The following is a 14,246-nucleotide window of genomic DNA, read 5'->3' as shown; positions in this document are numbered from 1 at the left end:
ATTTGGTTGAAAGTGTTGGCTGATTGGTTTGGTTTGCTTGTTTCGATTGTCGCTTGGTACGTTCCTCTTTCTCTTTTTCTGACTTTTGATTTTTTGAATACGAATGTCAGTTTGTATAGTAATTTTTGTGTTTATATGTTTAGAGTTTGATTATGAATATTGAGTTTTATATGTAAATGAAGGGTGTATACTGTATAGGGATTTTGTATTTCTGGATTTTGTTGTGACTGTATTTTCTGCTAAATGATTATGAGTCAGAAGGATCGAGATGGATATTAATAGGCTAAATCAATAGAAGTTTTTTGCTTTCGGGTGTTGTCGTTTTGGGATGCAGTAGTATGCCAAATGTATATTGAAGAATTTAATAGAAACAGTAGCGTAATTCTTATTGTTTTTAAAATTTTTAAACATATTTCCATGCATAAAAGATAAATGCATAATTTTTGAGTTATTGATACAAGTTGTGTACTGTTATACTACACTTGATTGGTTACGTTTTATTGGTTCTAAAATTAAAATGATCAAGATGACTGCTACGCTTGTCCAGGAATTGAGAATACTTGCATGCAAGAGGGAATGAAATTAAAATAGGTGAACATGACTGCTTGGAGTTTTGTTACATACAAGTAAAGTCATGTACTAATCTGCGTACCAATACTGATTCCTTTATATTTAAAATTTAAATTAGCATTGTTTTCAATCAAATCAACTTTTTGACCAATCACATTCGATTAGTACACATATTAATGCGCAGTTATGTTTGCAACTAAATTTTTCTTACTGCTTAAGGCTCACCTCATCCAGGAACTGCAATATTACATGTGGTGGAGCCGTTAAGTTGCTATATGCCCCTTTCTAGTTTCGGCTCGGTTGGCATGTAATTTCTCCTAGAATTTTAAAAAATGTTGTAGAATTCAGAAATCGCCAATACTTTTGATCTTGTGCAATATAATATGTATGATTTGTGTAGAAGTTTGAAGCACTTAATTTCTATTCATATGTCTAATTATAACTTTTCTTGTGCATTATATTTGATCCCTTAAAATTAATTCAATCTCATCAATTTTTTTTTCATAATCTTTTGTTGTCAATTTAAATAATTGGAATTAAAATTATAATTAATTATTATCATATGATAATAAATGATGTGAATTTAAGATATATATTTATTATTGAAAAGTATTGAAGTATTTATCACACCCAATCATAAAAAGATGCCTCAAATGGTAAAGTTTCAAATTATAGACTTGGTGACAGTAAAAAGTATAAAATAAAATGCAATATAAGAAATTAAACTTACACTACTTATAGTAGTACTCTATCTTTGAAAATAATTCAGAATTTATTGTCACATTATCCTATTTTGAGATATTTTTATGTATATGTTTGTACTTATTTTAGCAATTTTAGTTGGAAGGTTGTTTTTATTAAAAGATGTGGCAATGAATTTGCTCATAATCTTGCTAAGGCATATATAGAGTTAGAATTAGATGCCGTTGAACTGGATATTAGTCCAGATTGTATGCAGGTTTATGCTATTTCTTTTAAGTTAATGAAGTTTCATCTTTTCCATTAAAAAAAAAAAAATAGTGTTATTTTTCTTCTCATTAAAATTTATCTGTGTATGAAATATTGCAGAATAATTACCATTGCCTAAACAACCACAACAGACTAATCACTAATAAAATCAAAAAATAAAAATAAAAATGACAATGGTAAAGCATACTTACCATATTTTCAAATGAAATGATGAGTTTCTCCAAATAAAATGGGTCAAGACGACTGTTGCTCACCCAGGAACTAAGAACACACGCTGGATGAAACAAAATTAAAATGCGTCAAGATGACTGCTAGGCTCATCCAAAAACTAGGAATAAAAGGAGGAAACTGGAAATACATGCAAAAGGGAACAAAATTCAAATGGGTAAAGATGACTAATTAAGGCTCATCTCATCCAAGAACTGAAAATACAAACAGAAGGGAATGAAATTAAAATGCGTTACATGGGGTGGATTTTTTTTTTTTTTTTTTTTTGTCAATTAATAGCCATTAAGCTGCGATATGCTCCTTTCCAGTTTCCACCCCGGCCGGCATGTAATTTTTTCTTGATTTTTGTTTGTATTTTTAAAATGATTTACATTAGAATTCTAAAAAATGTTGCAGAATTTAAAACTCGTCAGTACTTTTGATCTTGTACAATATAATATGAAAAATTCTATTCATAAGCCTCATACACCACACACCACTCTTTTTATTATTTTTTTTTTAATTTTTTTCTCTTATTAAATGTATAGTATATGAATGATTAATAGAAGAATTCTATTATTTTAAAAAGAATAAAACTAAATAAAATTTAAAAAAAAAAAATTATATGGTGTGTGGTGACAGTGGTGTATAGGCTTATGAATGGCAAAGCTCATATGATATATATGATTTGTGTACAAATTTGAAACACTTAATCTTCTGTTCATATGTCCAATTATAACTTTTCTCATGCATTGTATTATTCAATCTTATCAATTTTTTTTTTTTAATAATCTTTTGTTGTCAATTTAGATAACTAGAATTAAAATTACAATGAATTATTGTCATATAATAATCTTTTGTTGTCAACTTTTCTTCTCACTAAAATTCTGTTTTGTATGAAATATTGTAGAAAAACTATTATCGCATAAACAAACACAACATGCTAATAACTAATCAAATCAAAATAATAATAAATTTTCTAAACAAAAATGATAAAGGTAAAGCTTATTTACCATGTTTTCAAATGAAAGGGTGAGTTGCTCCAAATAAAATAGGACAAAATAATTATTGTTATTGTATTATTTTGTAAGATCAATGTATAGCCAGCGTGGTCTCTTTGGAGGGGCCGCATCAGTGCAGTCATACATTGTTTATCATCATTGATTGCCTAATACCACAGCAGTTCTTCATTATGGCCAACAAACTATTTTGATTTTCCATTTATAAATTGAGTTATGCATTTACATACTTTTGATGTGGGATTCCGAAGACTACTTCTATTTATAAATTGACACCCCACCTATTTTACAAACAAGTATAAGATACCATTGGTTCTCTTTATCGGAGTAAACCATCATATTCAACCCACGTTACTTGGTTGTGCATTGATTGCAGACGAGACAGCTTATACTTTTGTTTGGTTATTTCAAACATGGTTTATAGCAATGGAGGAACGAGCTCCAAGAGTAATACTCACAGACCAAAACAATGCCATAAATGCAGCTATTGCGGTAGTCTTCCAGGCACCTGCCATTGTTGTTGTTTGTGGCATGTACGGGAAAAGATCCCTAGACAGCTTGAGTTTTAGTGCATGTGGAATGATAGTTTTATGCTAAAATTTACAAAGTGTGTCTATAAGTCATGGACAGAGGAACAATTTGAAAAGAGATGGTGGAAAATTCTCGACAGATTTAGGGCTTGTTTGGATACTAAAACCATCTTTTCTTATCTCATCATTATAATTTTTACAAATTCTCACACAAAACATTAAAAATAATTCAGCTTTTTCAAATTCTAAAATAATAATAATATTAAAACTAATATTCTAATAATATTTTATTCCACTATAAACTTTTATCTAAAGCCATCTTATCTCATTTGGGTCTAATCCTTGTACGAGTGTCACACACATTGGGTGCCTACTTCTATGAAAGATGTATCTTTTGCTGGGGTGTCTACAGCTTCACGTTTGTAAAGCTTATACTCTTCTACGTGCCATAAAAGAAGCTTTGAAGCAGTGTGCAACTGTGAAAAATTCTGTAGAGAATGATTCAATAACCATCAACTATGACCTCGGCAGCCCATCCGGTTTGTGGTGATGAAGTGAATCAGTGCAGCAATGTATCTAATGTGGTGGCTCCTCATCCTAAAGTGACCAATGCAAACAAGGCTTCTAGGAGAAGCTGGGGCTGGGAAGGGAGTAGAAGGTAAGGAAAATAGTTCAAGCAATAAAGGAAAGGTTAATAAACTTGATGATTTAACATGTCAACTTTTCACCACTCTTTAACTGTTTGGAAAATGGAAAAAAATGATGTTTTCTTCATGTATATATAGCAGGTACCCCAGCCTGAAGACAATCCTCATAAATAAAATAAACCGCAGCTAAATCATGCAACTCCAATGAATCTTTTCACGGCATGGCAAGTTGTGAAAAAAAAAAGAGATCAAAAATGAAAAAAAAAACCTTGAATGACATACAGCTGACTACGAAATTTAAGAATATATGAAAAGATAGCATCATAGAATCTCCTTTCACCAATGTTTACATTCTGGATAATCTAATGACTCCTATACAAAGTCAGGCTCAAAGTGCCTTGAATCAACATTAAATCAGTCCATCTGTGCAGTTCAAAAATTTACGAATAAATTTGAACTCCTCTTGAGAGAAGCAACACGGCGGACGAAATTTATTGTGCAATCGGTTTATCAGGGACTTCCTGGTCCCCAAATTATTAAGCTTGAACGTTGAAATAAACAGTATAAGATTCATCCTGGAAGCTGTGTAATGGAGCCAGAAGAAAATTCCTCTTCACGCCTTTAGCCACAAAGCTTATAGGATGGTATTCCCTAATTCCCTTGCTTAATATAAAGCTAGCAGCTCGATTAAAATCTTCGTCTGATGACTCTGGTTTGCAGCTGAGCTTTATGCTTGTACCTGATTGATAGTTCACACCACTATACACAAAGCAATCCTTGTTGCTCTCTGATTCCAAAGATACTGTTTCAGGCCTTCCATCCAATCCTGGGACCAACCGGAAAACAGAAGAGCCATCGTCACTAAGAGAATCTGCAATTGCAAGGTTTTTATCTGTTCCGAGTTGCACAACAACCATTCCTGGAAAGCTGAATGGTTCCAGCATAACTGACTCGCCAATAGCATCTGTCATTGCTGAAAGTATTTCAGAAGATGAGTCATTTAAGATCAGTCTGAAAGTGGCATGAATGGCAGAATCAGTCCCATATGCAGGCAATTCTTCCATCGTAATCGATTGGTTTGAATTGGTTAAGACAAATGTTGAGTCACTGGACTCTTGGTACAAAGAAACCAGGTAAGTACTGTAAGCAGCAGGAATTGGTGTTATCCAGTCTGAAGGAGTTTTGCCTGAGCTGGTTTTGACGTCCCAGTCGCCACTGGAATGACCTGCTAGCAGATATGGGCCATAAAGTATTGCCTGAATAGAGGCATACTCAGACCGTTCATCTGGAGTTCGTTCAAAACAATTTCAGTAATTCATCATCCATAAAATATCATTTTCTAGACATTATATTGTGCTGGGGTTCAGCATATGAATGAACTGTTCAAGCATCCACCATATTACCTTTGATAGCTTCTGTTCTCAAACTAACGGGCAGCTGAAGAATTAATTTGTCATCAGGTCCCCAATTTCTAGTGACTGATAAGAAGTTGCCTGCATCAGAATGCCAATAATCAATAAACTCTCTCTCTCTCTCTCTCTCTCTCTCTCTCTCTCTCTCTCCCTCCCTCACACACACACACACACCCCCACACCCCTACCCCTTTGACAAGCAAAGAAACTGTAGTTCCTTTCCAAGAAACTCTACATGCTCTAAGGACTCAATAGTAGATCCAACACAGACTAAATTCCATTGACGTGAAAGTGATGAGAATATTCATGAAAAAGATAAACAAAAGACCCAAAAAATATATATATATATATATAACTGCACTATATGATGGGTCCCTTCCAAGATAAACTAGCGGATATAATGAAGAAACTCACCTGGAGGTGCTAGAGGCAGACTCTCATCATTTAGTGAAACCATTGCACCTTGGGTATCTGTCCAACTTGGTATACGAAACTTCAAGCTAGATGATTGGCCAGCTCCCTACATATTCAATCCAGTAAAAAAAATCTTATATCTATTTGTAGTCAGACAGACACGTAAGATATGAGTGTTTCTCCTACTTCATTTGTAACTGAATTTTCCTCAGAAATGGAAAGATTACTTAAGACCAATTGATACCTGATTAACCTCCTGGCTGTGTAACTCACAAAATCATTCTTTGCTTTAACTTTGTACCTAATTAGTACTTCAAGAAATTGCATAAGCTATTCACTCTCCACATTTTTAGTCAAAGCCCTTAAATCAGATGGTTCAGGGTTTATTATTTAACTACAATATATTTTATCAAATAAAAAAATTATTCAGTATAACTTGAGATTACTTTCACAACACAAGTGCATATGTGATAGGATATGTTGTCAAGTGTGTTCGTGTGTACCCTGGGAGGATAGACGAAGGATTTGACTGGGAAGGAGGAAGGGAGAGATATCTATGACTCTGAAATATTGACAAATAAATTTCATGGATATTATTTTTTTGATATATAAATTTCATGGATATTATTAGGGCCAGATACCAGTTTTATCAGAGTCATATGCACATGGGTTATGCCTAATGCTTTCATTAATAAAATTCTTAGTCATGTATAAATATAAAAAAATAGCACAGTGATACAGAATGCTATCTTGGGAAAGTTCAGACACAAAACATAAAGAATAATGTCATATTGAAAAAACAGCCTATTTACCAGACAGCACCCTCCATTTCTATTTTATTTGTTGATAGGTAATCAGACAGCACCCTCCAATTAGTAAAAAATACTCTCCTTTGTCTTGAAAACTATAGATCTGAACAACAGAGTGACAATCTTACCAATTAAAAGAGAAAAAAGGAACTTTTTTTGGGTACGAGAATAATCCCAAGTTCCCCGTTCAGATCTAGGTTTTATTACCACTAAATCCAGTGTGCATGATAGATAGATAAATGGCTTCCATCCAACTAAAATATTAATGGGCAATCTTTATGATTAGCAATTTAGGATCCATTTTTAATTTTGATAACTAGTACTTCCATACTACTGAAGTATTATGTGTAAACTCTATGATTAGCAATTTAGGACCTATATTTAATTTTGATAATTAGCAATTTCCTCATTAATTGTCTTAGTAAGAGAAGTAAAAAAGGAGATAAATTCAGCTGGGATATATAAATTACATTAAGCAAAAAAAAAACTACCTCCTATCTCTCTGAAGGGGAATAATTTTTACCTTAACTCCCTTGGAAGAAAATGTGAATGTCACTCGAAGGTAAGGATCCCAGGAACCAACAGGATCAACTTTCAGATTGAGCATTATTTGTCCAGATTTCCAATCAAGTGAGCTTGATATGTACTGGATGATGTAAAGACCAGGAACTGTTCCTTCCTCTTCAAAATATATGGAATCTCCTAACTTTGAGAATGATTCAATGCCTGAAAAAAAATTTAAAAAAAAAACACTTATCAAGTGGATGTAGTAATAAAGAAATAAATCAGTGGTTTACCGGGCATCATTCATAGTAGAGATGTAGAAAACCAGATTAAATTTCGCAATCAGAACAACAAAATATGAAAAAAAAAATCCTCAGATTCAAAGAACTTAAGATTGATGCGAAACGGAAAAAGGATAAATTGTTGGCTTTCATTCTAAAGCAACAAGTTCAAATTTGACAGTCGATTCAAACCTGTGCCATAGCAACACCAAAAAGACTCTTCTTTTGTTCCCCATCCATGGAAGCTTCTGGCCTTGGAAACTCCACGACCTAGAGGGAGCATATAAATCATCACTCCAGGCTCTGTTCCTCTTTGAATGCCTAGCACACCATTAGTCAAGGCACGCTCATAATAATCTGCATATGCCATTTCTTTGGTCCATGTAAACAACTGGCGAGAGACCTACAGAATCAGCAAGACTACCAGTTACCATATAAGGTAATTTATTTCAATAATAATAATAATAACAATAAAACGCCACACACAAATGTGAAAATGAATATCCAACATAAAATGCACACAAATGTGAAAATGAATATCCAACATAAAATGCAGCCAATCCACAAATGAATAAGAAGTGAGACAAGAAAATGTGCCAGTTATAATTGGGGGTTGTTTTGGGGGAGGGGGAGAATATGGCATACCTTCAGCATGTTATAAGTTGTGCAAGATTCTTCATTCTCTGCTTGTAGGGTGCTTGCCAATCTCTTTGGGTCTGACCTGCAATGGTTAAGGGGGTCAGAATGATGCACAGTCACAAGATAATCTGAAAGAAACTAGCAAACATTAAGTGAAAATGCAAGTTTTTCAATTGTTCTTATTTACACTGCACAGTATATAGAGATTCAGTAACAAGTAAATAAATCAAAATATGAATTATGATTATTTTTTATGGGTAGTTATTAATTATGATTATTACCAGAACTCACTAACTGATGTGCCTCCCGTTGCATAGCTGTGAGACGAGTTAACAATCTCCATGAAGAACGCCGCCATTGCCTGGAACACCATTATTTTGATAAACATGAAAAAGATAAGTGCATGATCATATGATTTAATCACATAAACCTTCAGAATACACTGCTAATAGCAATAAAAGGATCAGACCCACCAAATTGAAAGAGCAAGTTCAAGAACAAGCAACAGAAAGGGAGGGTAGAAAAGCATTTCATGATTATGCACAAACAAAAAAAAATGATGCCGGGTAGTTTCAGAGGATCCATGATTCATATAAACCAATTTATCTCGTAAAACAGATCGCCACAATGAAAAGGGACGGTAAAAAGAAGTATCATGACAACGCACAAATAGTAAAAATGATGCTGGGTAGTTTCAGAGGATATGTGATTCATATAAACCAATTTACCTTATAAAGCGGATCGCCAGTGACTTCATACCGCATTTGAGATCCTATAACAATTGGGATGTGTGTATTGGCATGAAAGCCAGATATGTCATCAGCCTACAGGAAAAGTTTTGTTAAAATATAGAAAACATGCAAATCAGAATTTAAAATAACCTAGAAACTTAATATGAATCATTTCAGAAAAAATTGCCTTAAGAAAACTGAGAGAGTATGGCTGATGTAACTTTCAATAAAAGCATAAAATCAATGTGGTCTGCTAAGAATGACTGAATTCAGTAATTTTTTGATGAGTTCTCTAACAATGGTAACAAATAATATATGTGGTGCTTCAGTAATACATTGTTAAATTTATTTTTTTAATTGTAATTTCGAATTGGATTTTAAACATTACTACTACTCTTCTGTGTCACTCTGGTGGGAGTATTCTTACCAAAAACTATTTACAATCCCAATGAGTATGAGACACTATAAGTGCTACTGATGTCACTTATCATAGGAGATATTTTGCTCCAAAAGTGAAATTACTAAATTAATAGACCAGAAATCACAAAATGGCTTCCAATTTCGAGATCTGGCTTAGTTGGATTAGACAGGCACAGCAGACCGCATTTTTTTAAAGTTAAAGATGAATATGTTTAAAATAATTGAACAGACTAACAATAAAACAATTGAAGAGACCAAGAGATAATAGAGATAGATCATTTGGTAACGATTACCTCTACTGCTAGTATTCCTAGAAAGCATGGTTTGTCGAAAAGGTGGGCCAATAATAAATGCTTTGGATCTTCCTGCATATAGTAACATGAAAGGCTCATATTAGAACTCAAATTTCACATTAGTGAACCAACGGTAACAACATGCTACTAGGAGCTTACTACGGATATAATCAACTATAACAAGTTACAATTGACCATCATCCATGGTATGATGGTATCCAAGAAAAACTTCTAATGCGATGATGGTAAAACTTCAAGATAGTTTCCTTTTTCTTTTTCTTTTTTACTTATAAAAAAGATGACAAATTTAGATCTTTAATATTGACAAACTATTGAGAGCATAAAGGTTATTTCTTTCAACGCATCACTCACTACAGGGTCCTATCATACCATAGATATCCAAAAGCTCAGGATTCAAATCAATTGTAAATTCAAATAGTTTCTAGATACACCCTTCCTAAGTTCAGAAGAAAGAGGTCTGAGCATAGACTGCCTATGATTAACAGAGAATTCAGGAAATACTTTGTAAAAGTCCAAAGGATTGGCCAACCTGGTCATTTTTCTTCAAATATATTTCAACCAAGTATAAAGAAAATTAATATCATGCAAGTAGAGTGAAGTATCAAGGAGTGAAGCAAACAGAACTGTCTAGATAAGTTCACTAACCGTTATGCTGTATAACTTGTAAAGGACATCATTCATGCCACCAGTTTCTTCATTAAGTGACAGATAGTGCCTTTCTACGCTGTATTTCATTATCACATTCTGAACACGATTGTAAAAATACTCAACCATCCATGTCATCATTTTCAAAGCTTGAGCATTACGAGCAAATGTATATTGATCCAGAAGGCCTGCCAAGATCTGTCAAGACAGTAGATAGCTTTTTTTTTATATATAACTAGACAGTTGATAGCTAATTGCATAAAATGTTCAGGGAAAACAATTAGTGAAACAATTAAAGTAGACTCTACCTTGTGAATGGTATAATATGGAGCCCAAACAGGTTTTATAGCTTCAAAACGATCAAATTGCTCAGACGGGAAAGCAGAAAGATATCCCGTGCCCATTTCCTGCTGACACTCAGATAACGCTGATACTAATGCTGTCATTTTCTGCTTGAGAGTATCATTGTAAGTGCTAGCCCACATTAGTGCAGACGCACTCAAGTAATGCCCTTCAAGATAACGAAAGCCAGCTTCCCATTATAAAAAATAGAGATCAAATTTTAAAGACTAAAATTGCACTCATGCTTATCATTTCACTTGTTTGAAAGTAGAGGAATCATCAATAGAATTATCCAAGAAAACGTGGGATCTAGGAAAATAGCAATATAGAAAAACAAATATTCTCTAACTTTTGAATGAAATGATCTCGTTTGTCTTTAAAGGGAAATTATAGAGGGTGGCCAAAATGCATTGATTTGGAGATAGTCTACTTTTTGAAGACCTTTGGGTTTCTTTCCGCAATTTTCTTGCATTATGGTAGTCAATAATATATTTTTTTAATCTTTATTTTCTACAGGAAATAAAGAAAATCTAATAAACAGATAATTGCTTTGCACATAGACAAGGAGAAAAACAAAAGATATGGTAGAAAAATCATGAGTAACAATAGTGATTAAAAAAAGAAACCAACCTACAAAATGACCCCGAAGCTCACAAGTCGGGTCCTCCCAGCCTTTATATGCTTTACCAGGAGTTGGCAAACCAGCCGTCTTCCTAAAGCTCCAAACCAATCTATCCACATCCAAAAGCAATAGATATTCCAAATTTGTTTGCTGTGCTCGTCCATGCATCGAATCTGCATCCAATCTCACGTCATGCAGAGACACCTCCTTCAGAAAATCTCCAGACAGCTTAAACCCACCCTGGTTTTTCATTTTCCGATACATCACTGACCAACTGTTTTCATCTGCTTCCCGCAAAACCTTTCTTGGTAGCAAATTTGACCACGCAGAATCATCAGTCGGTATCAAATGGTAGTGTGAAAACATCTCTTCCTTCCACGTTTCATTTTCTGAGGATAGGAGCTCGTATCGATAGGTATGTGATGAGAGCTGAGTTGGAGTGTTTGTACACTCCTTACCCACAGCACAACCGCATAGCACACAGATTAAAAGAAAAACTAACATTTCAAAGGACGCAAACCCCTTCATATTATTTTTAAAAAATAGAACTCAGATTAAAAGAACCTAAACTTTTAGTAGACCAAAGTCAAACACACAATGATCTCAAATTCAACTAAAGAGAATCCAAACATATATTTTACCAAAACAGCAAAATCCGGAGAGTGCGAGTTAAAAATCAACTAAAAAGAATCAAAGCATGAACTTTCAACCAACACCCAGAACACAAATTCTAAACTTAGATAATCCTGCGAGGGACAGTCGGACAGATACACTTCGACGACAAATTCAACTAAAGTCAATGAAAGCATACATTATGTCAAACACCCAGAACGCAAAATCTGTAAACTCGCCGAACCAAAGAGGAACACAGTCCAAAACACAGACACACACTCCAAATTCGAATTCAGTCCAAAAGATAGTCACAGGCAAAGCTTGAATAGTGAAAATCACAAGCACATGTGAGGGCCTATATATAGAAACACACACACCAAGCTATATAGCGTCGGCCAAGCAAGAGTCCAATAATTCAAGCCATATCCCAAAACAATCTCGTGAAAGGTAAGCATTCGTATCGTGTCAAGCAAATAAAACAAAAATAAAAAACAACTCAAAGGTAAGAAAAGAAAATAACTACACCTCTAACTAGCAATAGTTCAAAACTACCATAGGATGAGGTTTTTTACTTTCTCGACAAGGACTTGTGAGGATCACGAATACGGTGTCGTTTTCTGCAGGAGTGGATTTGGCCTAGATAATCGTATCGATATTTTAGGGTTGTTGTTGTTGTCGTCGAAGCCATCTGTTGCTGAAACGAAAGGTAACAACCGTACGGAATCGCCATAAATGTATTACTGACAGCTGAGAGAGAGATCGCTGAAGAAAATTAGAAATCGCCCACTTCTCGCCCCTCACTACGCTTAAAAATTATGCCGTAAGAGCTCCTTTTTTTCTTCTTCTTTTTCTCTTTTATTTATTTACTTAATTATTTTAGTTCTAATACCATATCCACGTAAGCTTTTTAAAAAATAAAATAAAATTCAATAAAAAATAAATATTAAAAAAAAAATAGCCTAAACTTATATAATTTATTTTTCTTCTATATATATTATTAACATAAATTTGTAAAATAATTAACATGAATTTTTCAATATTTATATATAATTGACCTTGCAAGTCTCTCAAATATTATTCCATGTTTAATAAATATTATATCATTAATTTTATTTATATATCTTTTTTAAAATTCTCAAACAAAATAAAATAAATTATTTAATTTTTTTAAATTTTAAAATAAAAATAATATTAAAAAAATATATTTTAATAATATTTTATTTAACTTTCTAACTTTTATCTTAACTCATCTTATCTGTAAAAATAAATTTTAAAATAGTTTGATTCAAAGACGATTTGGATTTGAGTATTTAAACTCAAATTCTCTATCTAGAAATTGTATTAAATTTGTATTTAGGTCAGATGTTAATCCTTTTGCAAAATTTTGAATTTTAAATTACATTTAAATCAAATTAAATCCAAATTCTTCAACGAAACAAACCTCAATGATTTTTGTTCATTTTCTTATACTTAAAATTTGTATGTTAAGATAGGGTTTACACTAAAATTGCAGCTGAATTGCAAAAATGTATACAAAAGTAGAATCTACAAAAATAAAAATAAGCAAAACCTTTTAAGTCCGAATGCAAGAAATAAATTCACACATATCTTTGTCTATAATGTGGATTAAAAAAATTATTTATTACGATATAATAAATAATTAGTATCTATTCGACAAGCTGCTAGAAATCGGTTCAGTTATATTTACTTATTAAATGTGTTAGTCATGAACACAAAATTATAATAAATTATTAAACCATATAACTCGTATAAAATTTGGATCAACTCGTATAAATTTGAATAAATAGAGTATATATTTTTTATAGTATTCTTTATATATATAATAAAAATACTTTAAATATTTAAATAGATTAGATTCTTATAAATATAATCATTGATATATGTATACATCAATTTATAATGATATTAGCAAAAATCCAAAACTTGTTTGTCAAGATTTGTAAATAATATATAAATATATTATTATAAAATATATTTTATTAAAATGACGTGTGAACAAATTTAAACTCCTAATTTGATATAAAATTTAAATTTGACTATCTCATCCTAACTCGACTCGTTAACATATAGCTTACTATTAGGTAATGAAAATTGATAATATATTATTAAAGAATTAATTTAATTTTTTAAATAAATAAATTCAATGACGTTGATTTCATTATATAATATTATATTATATTATATTTTAAATCTCATTGGGGTGCTTTTGTCAAAACAAAGCGGCACATTAGACCGTTTAAATAACTCCAACTTTTGTTTTTTCTTATTGCTATTTGTATTTATTATAATCTTTTTGGAAAAGAAACTTTTGTTTTATCTCCGACAAACAATATTGTGACCTTTTACATGGTTTGACTAGTTGGAGTATCATCTCCTATATTATCTCTTTTTAGTTACAAGCATTGTTACATTTGTCTTAGAAAATATTTTTGATAAGAAGCTTTGAAGTAGATTTAAATTTCTTTTGAGTGGATTTCATAAGATTCACTCTACTATCTCAATTCACTACTATTCATGAAAATTCTATTCAACTTAACA

At 32.3% G+C, this 14,246-nt stretch overlaps 1 protein-coding gene across 1 annotated transcript; it reads right to left on the bottom strand.

Annotated features, from left to right (window-relative positions):
* Positions 1-4,200: 4,200 nt before the first annotated feature.
* On the bottom strand, positions 4,201-12,501 carry LOC122294133. The gene is made up of 12 exons (XM_043102615.1): positions 11,084-12,501; positions 10,420-10,622; positions 10,112-10,309; positions 9,446-9,517; positions 8,730-8,825; positions 8,283-8,362; positions 8,008-8,083; positions 7,555-7,765; positions 7,101-7,303; positions 5,769-5,874; positions 5,346-5,435; positions 4,201-5,227 (listed from the first exon to the last, which is right to left on the bottom strand). Exons 1-12 carry the CDS (start codon positions 11,601-11,603, stop codon positions 4,479-4,481), a joined length of 2,604 nt encoding a protein of 867 aa, XP_042958549.1. The 5' UTR covers positions 11,604-12,501; the 3' UTR covers positions 4,201-4,478.
* Positions 12,502-14,246: the final 1,745 nt, after the last annotated feature.

Source organism: Carya illinoinensis, chromosome 14 (assembly GCF_018687715.1).
Source record: "Carya illinoinensis cultivar Pawnee chromosome 14, C.illinoinensisPawnee_v1, whole genome shotgun sequence".
Lineage (NCBI taxonomy): Eukaryota > Viridiplantae > Streptophyta > Magnoliopsida > Fagales > Juglandaceae > Carya > Carya illinoinensis.
The sequence above is the reverse complement of the archived record's forward strand: the minus strand, read 5'-3'. Positions and strand labels throughout refer to the sequence as shown.